The 7789-nt window shown below is 51.6% G+C and overlaps 1 protein-coding gene across 1 annotated transcript in view; it reads left to right on the top strand.

Annotated features, from left to right (window-relative positions):
* ASPM (abnormal spindle microtubule assembly) overlaps window positions 1-7789 on the top strand; it is a 32548-nt gene that overhangs the window by 7968 nt on the left and 16791 nt on the right. Inside the window, 7 exon segments of the mRNA XM_014447197.2 lie at window positions 1439-1582; window positions 1746-3231; window positions 4383-4487; window positions 4885-5031; window positions 5909-6154; window positions 6377-6444; window positions 7373-7514. Of these exon segments, the coding sequence (XP_014302683.1) occupies window positions 1439-1582; window positions 1746-3231; window positions 4383-4487; window positions 4885-5031; window positions 5909-6154; window positions 6377-6444; window positions 7373-7514 (2338 nt within the window).

Genomic DNA, 7789 nt, shown 5'->3' with positions numbered 1-7789 from the left:
CTTAAAATTTTTAAAAATTTTGAAAGTTCTGGCGCAACAGCCACGAAAAGTCGAGGCCTCAGAGATCGCGGCTAGAGGGCGCTTTGAATGAATGAACTGGAGTTTTCTTGGTGCACGAATCAAGCTTCCCTCCCATCGGTGTGGTTTCCCGGGATTTCTCGGGATTTCCCGGGTGGCTTTTCTGCCTGGCCCTGGCCAGAGACCTGTTCCCGTCTTTGCCACCGAAACCCATCGACTGTCAGTTCTTCTGGCCGCAGCGGCCTGTGCATCCGGGGGGACGTCTCTCCGAATGTGTGGCTCACCCGCGGGTCCCAGGGGTTCAGGAGGGGAGGCCCCGCCCCGAGGCCGAGGTCGCCCACCTGGGTGTCAACAGGGGTTCTGCCCCTGGGGCCCCGCCTCCCCTCCAGTTCTCGGGGATCCTAGATCCGCAGTTTCCTACCTGCATAATAATTCCTTTTTGTTATGTGGAACGAATGGGGTTTTTTGGTTTGTTTTGGTTTTGGTTTTGGGTTTTTTTGGTGTGTTTTTTTTTTTTGCTTGTTTTAGAATGTACTGTTTGATCGAGTTCATTGTTTTGTGTATTTTTTTTAACCAGATGTTTCTGATGTTTGACAGTTTTTGCTTGAAAATAACTTGCCTTTTCTTTTTCTTTCTTTTTTTTTTTTTTTTTTTGCCCTGAACAACCACAGCCCCGGAGTTTTTTCCGTCCTGGCAGGGTTTCAGGCTGCATGCGGGGCATAGATGCCCAATTCTGAACTCCAGGGTCCGACTGCCTGGGTTCTGGTTCTGACTGAAATACAGAAAGTAGAACACGGAAAGTGTCCTGGCCCCTGGTCACCTGGCCCCTGGTCTCCTGGCCCCTGGTCAGCTGGCCTGTGGGAGGTGGTGGTCACAGCACTGCTTCCCGGGCCTGTGAGGGTGGAAGCTGTGCTAGGAGGCGCCCCAGACTGTGCCTGGAACGTGGTGTTTAACAAGTATCGGTGGTCACGAGGCTGTGCTCACAGAAGCTCCTGGGAGAAGGAGCTTAGTTGATTCTTTTCAAATTTTTGGGGGGCAAAAGTCTTAATAATGCAAATTCTTCTATAGTCCAACTGGAAGTAGTATGCATATCCTAAAGAAGTAGAAATGCGTGATTTATGTTTTAAAAACCGCTGATAACGAAACATGATTTGGAGACTGTGCCATTGCTTTGTTTACAATTAAGATCGTGTTGCAGTTTTATTTTATTGTGAACCTTGTTATTACCGGTAGCTTTTTTCCTTGTAATAAAATGAGCTAGGTTAGGAAAGTATATTTGACTTAAAAGTTACTATGGTGTAGAGTGTTGGTGAGTAACGGTTACTAATCTTGCACTGTAGTCTGAGTGGTGTATAATATGTATTGGTTATTATGCACAGTCTACTGTTACAGTAATTTAAAAATACCCTTTTGATTACAGCCTAAGGAAAAAATTGTTATTTCTGTTAACTGGACACCAGTAAAAGAAGGCCGAGTGAGAGAGATCCTGACATTTCTTGTAAATGATATTCTGAAACATGAAGTTATATTACTAGGAAATGCAGAAGAGCCAAGAAAGAAAAAGGTAATAACTGTTCATCATTCTGTGGTTTACTCTAAGAAAATGATCATGTGTAAAACTTATTTTGATAACACTCTTGTTGAGCTGAGTAACATATAAATTTTCTGATGAAAGGTAATATACAGCAGCCATTAACTTAATTTGTCTGTTTTGCTTATTTTTGCAGAGGAGTCTTTGGGATACCATCAAAAAGAAGAAAGTTTCGTCCTCTTCAAGCCATAAGAAAAGGATTTCAGACATTCAGAATGTTAATCAAACGTTTAGCGTTCCCCCCAAAGCTGACAGAGTTAGGAGCCCCCTACAAGCTTGTGAAAATTTGGGTGGCAATGAAGGCTGTTCCCCAACAGAAAACAATTCTCTCATCCTCCAAGAGAATAAAATACCCATTTCCCCAATTAGCCCCACTTTCAAAGAATGCCGTGGGGACACGTGCTTGCCACTCTGTGTCCGGCGGTCCACCACCTACACGTCTCTCCATTCGCCCGAGAACGGGGAGCTGTGGACATTAGAAGGTGCCCACATGCGCAAAGAGTTTAATGGGAAAGTCGTAACGGAAACTTCCTTTGACTCCTTGACTGGTATCAACGGCCAGATTGAAGAGGATGGCAAACGGAGTCTTACCCCAAACTGTTCTTCCACTTGGAACATGACCCAGAGCCAAGGGGATTTTCTAAGTCCAGATTCCTTTGTAAAGAACAGCCGCAGAGCGAGTCATAAACTAGAATCAGTGCCCGTTTCACCAGATACGTTTCTCAAAGATGATTCAAGGCCCAGGCATTTGGAATCAAACACTATACATGAAATGTATCAGACAATTTTAAGTCCCGATTCCTTCCTTAAGGATAATTATGGACTAAATCAGAAGCTAGAATCAGAGTCAGTGAATCCATTTGTATCCCCAAATCAATTTGTCAGAGATAATATGCCATATTTATCTCTCTCTCAACCAACTTGTGAATTATCACCGCTGTCAAAAGGACATTCTCAGGCCCCGCCGTCTCCTCCGGGGCAGAGAAAAAACGAAGTTTTACCGCTTATTCCTGGAAGTCAGGGTGCGAACTCTCCCAAAGCTATTTTTGCAGAACCCGAGGCTTCGGAAATGATGCCAGATGGTCACCGTTTTACAAAACAGAAGCAGCCTGCATTCCCCGCGGCTCAAGATACTGCAGGACAGGCCCAGGGCACACAGCCTCGGAGACGCCCCATTCTCTCGGCCACTGTTACCAAACCAAAGCCCGCGGGCCCCAGAGAGCGCGGCCCGGAGCCCAGCGAGCCCAAGGCCAGGCGATGCCTCCACAGCGCGGTGGGCGACTGCGGAACCTCAGCAGACGACCTGGAGGAGGAGGAGGATGCTCTTCATCCTTACCTCCCGGTTATAGATCCCGCGGGGGGCAACCCTAAGGGGTGCAGAAGAGCGGCTCCCTCCTGCAAGGCCGCCTTCCAGGCTCGGAAAAGGAAGAGCGGAGGAGGCGAGGAGGACGCAGCTGGGGCGATCGCAGGTACAGGACACGCAGGAGAACGAGAAAGCAAAAGGATCCACTTTTCTCCCGCGGAGCCTCGAACCTCCACTGCTAAGAAAACAAACGTGCCGGGGACGCCCGCCTCCCAGTGTCGGAGCAGCCGAGGGAGGCCGCACCCGAGGAAGAAGGCCGGTGAGTTGTCCCTGAGAACTTCAGTGAAAGTTCATTCACAAAGGCCACGCTTTCTGCTGCTTTTGGTTGAATTAACTTACACTGGCTGCTGCTGAGCTCGCATTAACCTGCCGGCTGCAGTTCCCCATCTGCTTAGCGGGAGGTGGGACCAGAGTGCAGGACGGGGCCACGCCCTCCACTCACCATCTCTCTGACTCAGTGTGTTTCTAGAAACCCGGCTCCAGCATCCTCCTACCCTCCAGCACCTGCAGTCCTTTCATCCACCACCTCCCCGCACCTCCCCCCACTTGCAGCCTCCACTTCCTGTCTTCCTCAGCGTGGACTCCATCACTCATCACGCACACGTCCTTCCCCTCGCTGTGCTTGCCTAGAAAATCCCAACCCCAGTCCCACGCTGCGGGCTCTCTGCCTACACCTCGCCGGTGGGTCTTTAAATGCGTGACCTCTGCCCTGTCCGGGTGGCTCAGTGGGCGGGAGCATTGTACCATTCACCGAAAGGTGGTGGGCACGTACCCAGTCCAGTCAGGGCACATACCCAGGTTGTGGGTTTGATTTCTGGTTGGGTCGCAAATGGGAGGCAACCAATGGGTGTTTCTCACATCGATGTTTCTCTCTCCTCCCTCCCTCCTGCCTTCCCTCCTTTCCTTTCTCTTTAAAATCAATAAACATATCTACATGTGAGGATTTAAAATAATAAATAAATTCATGACCTCCGACCTCAAGGAAGCCCTTAAGCCTTTCCGCTCAGCTCCCTTTTCCTGGCTTGTGGCTTCGCTGCAGCTGCCTCCACCTCCCTTCTCTTCTCCTGAGGCCTCCACCTCCCCCCGTGCCCCCTAGGAAGACCCAGTGGTTGGGCTGTTACTCTCATCTGTCTCCACTGCTTCTGTGTCAGCTGCTGCTCATCGTGGCTGACGTGGCCTCTGACAGCTTCCTGTTCGCGTTGGGTCTTTGGTCTCGACCCCTTTCCTCTGCCTCCTGCCCGAGCCGGAGTCTCTCACGTCCACTGAGGGTGTGAGGGACCCGGCGCTTCGTGTCTGCCACTGTTCGCTGCATGGACAGGACCGTGGAGAGGCCGCGTCTAACTAGAACATTCATTCAGGGATTTCAGTTCACTTTTTAATGCTCTTCTTCTGCTTTATAATTTATTTTAGATTCTTTAGCATTCAAAACTCCTAACTCTAAAACACACAAACGGACCCCACGCATGGTTCCTGTGGCCCAGGCTAGTTTGACCTTCATAAAACGCTTGAAAACAGGCAAGTGTCTCTGGTCTTCACAGTCCTGGGAAACTGACGTTGAATGGAGCAGGAAGTGTGTTTCCAGTGGGAACGGATTGAACAATGTGTTTGTTGAACGAAAGCCTCGAAGACCCGGGGAAGTGTGTGTATTCAGTAACAATGAGGGTGTTTTCTCAGACTCATGAGCCAGCTCCTGGGATGTGGGGTTGTTAAATCAGCAGGGGCTGCCTCGCTCTCCCTTTGTACTTGGATTGCGTCTCATACCCCAGGGCTCCCCACTTCTCCAGCGAGCAGGGGAGAGAAACCCTTACTCCATGTCCTCGGGCACCTTTGCTAGTCAAGATGCTCTGTTGCTGTGTGTCCTGTAACGATGTAAAGGAAAAGGTCTCATGCCCTGACCCCCTTGTGCCCTCAGACATCCCTAGACACCCGATGCCATTCGCCGCCAAGAACATGTTCTATGACGAGCGCTGGAAGGAGAAGCAGCAGCAGGGCCTCACGTGGTGGCTGAACTTCATCCTGACGCCCGACGACTTCGCCGTGAAGACACACGTCTCGGAAGGTAAGCGCCGAGTCCTCGCGTCAGTGAAACAGCACCCTGTTCCCACGGATGGGGTCCGCCACGACGTTTGCCTTTTTAATGGCACATGTTTTATTACAGTAATGGCATGCTCCAGTCATTTATTATAGTAATGGCATGCTCCAGTCATTTATCGACAGAAACGCTGAAGATTGTGTCAGGGAGAGCTTTTAGGGAATTCTGGACGGAAGGTACCGAACTTGACGTTTTCGTCTCACTTTTCATTCTTACACACGAGCCAGTGCAGTTTGCTGGTGGGTTATTCTAATGCCGTCAGCCAGGTACAGGGAGCCGCGGCCACTCAGAGCCGTCCGCAGGCAGGAATCCTGGCCTCATCGCGGGGGCATGTTGTCTCCACCTTCTTCACGTGCAGGATTTTGACATCGAAGGACTTGGGTTAGATGGTCTCCAAGGAAACAAAGCCTGTTATGTTCATTCCCCTCTGGAGAGAAGTGTGTTGGATAAAAATGCAAATCGCATTTCACAATGGAATTGATTTAAAACCCGCACTCCCTGGGAGCGTGTCTGTAATTTACAAAGAGGATGGAGGCAGAGAAACCAGCGAGGAGGCTCTCCCCTGGTCTGGGTCCGAGAAGAGAGTGTTTGAAGTGGGTGGTGGTGGTGGCGGTTGGGAGGCGTGACTAGGCTTGCGGTGGACCAACAGGTCGAAGTGGTAGATGGGCCTCCGGGCCAGGCCGAGTGAACGGCCACACCTTCGTTTTGAGATGGAAGAGAGGAGAGCGCGTGGAAGGGCGGCCGTGACTGTGGGCGACGGTGGGCGACTGCGTTCACTGCTGCATACGAGGGCACGTGTGCCCCTCCTTGACCAGCCCCTTCTCTCTCCCTCCCTGCCTCCCAGTGAATGCCGCCTCTCTCCTCCTGGGCGGGGAGAGCCACCACAAGCTGAGTGTGCCCAGAGCCCCCACCAAGGAGGAGGTGTCGCTCCGGGCTTACACGGCCCGGCGCCGGCTGAACCGCTTGCGTCATGCAGCCTGTCGCCTGTTTACTTCTGAGGACATGGTGAAGGCCATTAAGAAGCTCGAGGTGGAAATCGCGGCCCGGCGGTTAGCTGTCCGGAGAGACAGGCACCTCTGGAAGGACGTGGGTACGCGGTGCCGCCGCCTGAGGGCTCCTCCTTTGAACAGAGTGACACGTATGCGTGACTGGCTTTGCTGCCTGCATCTCGCATGTTCAGATGCCTCATGTGTATTTGAGTGGAAGTCCGTTTATTTAAAGTAACTTCACAGATGTGACTGCCCTTCCTCCTGCTGGTTCCTCCGCGAAGGCGGGTGACTGGTCTGAGCTGCGCTGTTTGCTTGTGTTTCAGGAGAGAGACAGAAAGTCCTCAACTGGCTGCTGTCCTACAACCCCCTGTGGCTGCGCATTGGTCTGGAGGTGAGGACCCCCTTCTGCTGGGCACAAAGACTGCACTTTAGAAACGTGCTTTTAGCAGACTTTTAAAATAAAATAGGGTTTCACTTATGAAAGCATTTCGTTAGCTTTTTCTTCCCGTTTAACACTTGGAGTGCGGGAAACGAGTTAAGTCGGCTCGCGTGAATTGCGCGTACTCCGCGGGAGCCGTCTTTAACTCGGTTCATATAGATTTGCGGTGGAGTGCGGGAAACGTGTAAACTCGGGCCGATTGTAACTGCGTATTACCAAATATTTGTTTGTAATCCACCCTTTTGGTGGATGGAACAAAACCAAAAGACAGAGCCATCTTATATTTTGGCGGGAAATTCACCCGCACTCCAAGTGTAAGTGCTCCTGAGGTAGGGGACCATGCCAAGGTAGATCATTGCCACTTAGTTTTATAGTCACTTTACTGATAGTTTCTGAAACATGTATAATGCGGTGCTAGATAGAATGACAAGTAGAGCAAGCTCCTTTTGACAAAACCAGGCTGTTTAAGTCCATTTTCTAATTGAAACCGGGTAACACCATTGAGGTCTGTGCTGCTGTTTCCCCTTCTCCGATGACCCAGAGCGTGGGTGTGCGGTGACCTGAGTGCCAGCACTGGCCGGGCCATGGCCCTACCCCGTCTGAGGCAGGGCAACCATTCTGAACACCGGGCGTAAAAGTGGCATCAGAACTTGAGGTTTTCCCGTCGTTCAAGGCTCAGTCGTGTTGAGAGTGTTAAAGCCGATTGAGTTAGATGCGTTGTACAGTGTGCAGAGGCGGCTGGGCAGCTACGGGCCCCGTCCCTCCTCCTGCAGAGGGAGAGTGTGGTGGCCTGAGAGCGAAGGTCGCCGTCCACCTTCCCACCACACCCCTTTGCCTCTCAGAGGTGCCAGTCCTGACTGTGGCTCTGATTCCCTCCCAGACAGTGTTTGGGGAGCTCATCGCGCTGGAAGACAACAGTGACGTCACGGGCTTGGCTGTGTTTATTCTGCACCGCCTGTTGTGGAACCCGGATATCGCCGCCGAGTACCGGCACCCCTCCGTCCCCCATCTGTACCGAGACGGTGAGCAGTCTGCCTCCACCGCCTTCTCTCCGTCCAGCCGAGCGTAGAGATGGCTGTGTCTCACTCTTCCTGCCTCTGAAGTCACCTGCTGGGAGACAGCGTCAATAGGGCCCTCTTCCCACCCCACCCCCACATTCCCCGCATCTACTGTCCTCGTAGTTCCTTCTGCATTCTGCTGACCAGCCAGCTCTCTTCCAACACCATTTTGCTGGTGACTCTTAGCCCTGAACCAGGAAGAGAGGAAGTGACTCTGCTTCTTTCTGATTCCTTGTTTT

This window comes from Myotis lucifugus, unplaced genomic scaffold (assembly GCF_000147115.1).
Source record: "Myotis lucifugus unplaced genomic scaffold, Myoluc2.0 scaffold_625, whole genome shotgun sequence".
Taxonomy (NCBI): Eukaryota; Metazoa; Chordata; class Mammalia; order Chiroptera; family Vespertilionidae; genus Myotis; species Myotis lucifugus.
The sequence above is the reverse complement of the archived record's forward strand: the minus strand, read 5'-3'. Positions and strand labels throughout refer to the sequence as shown.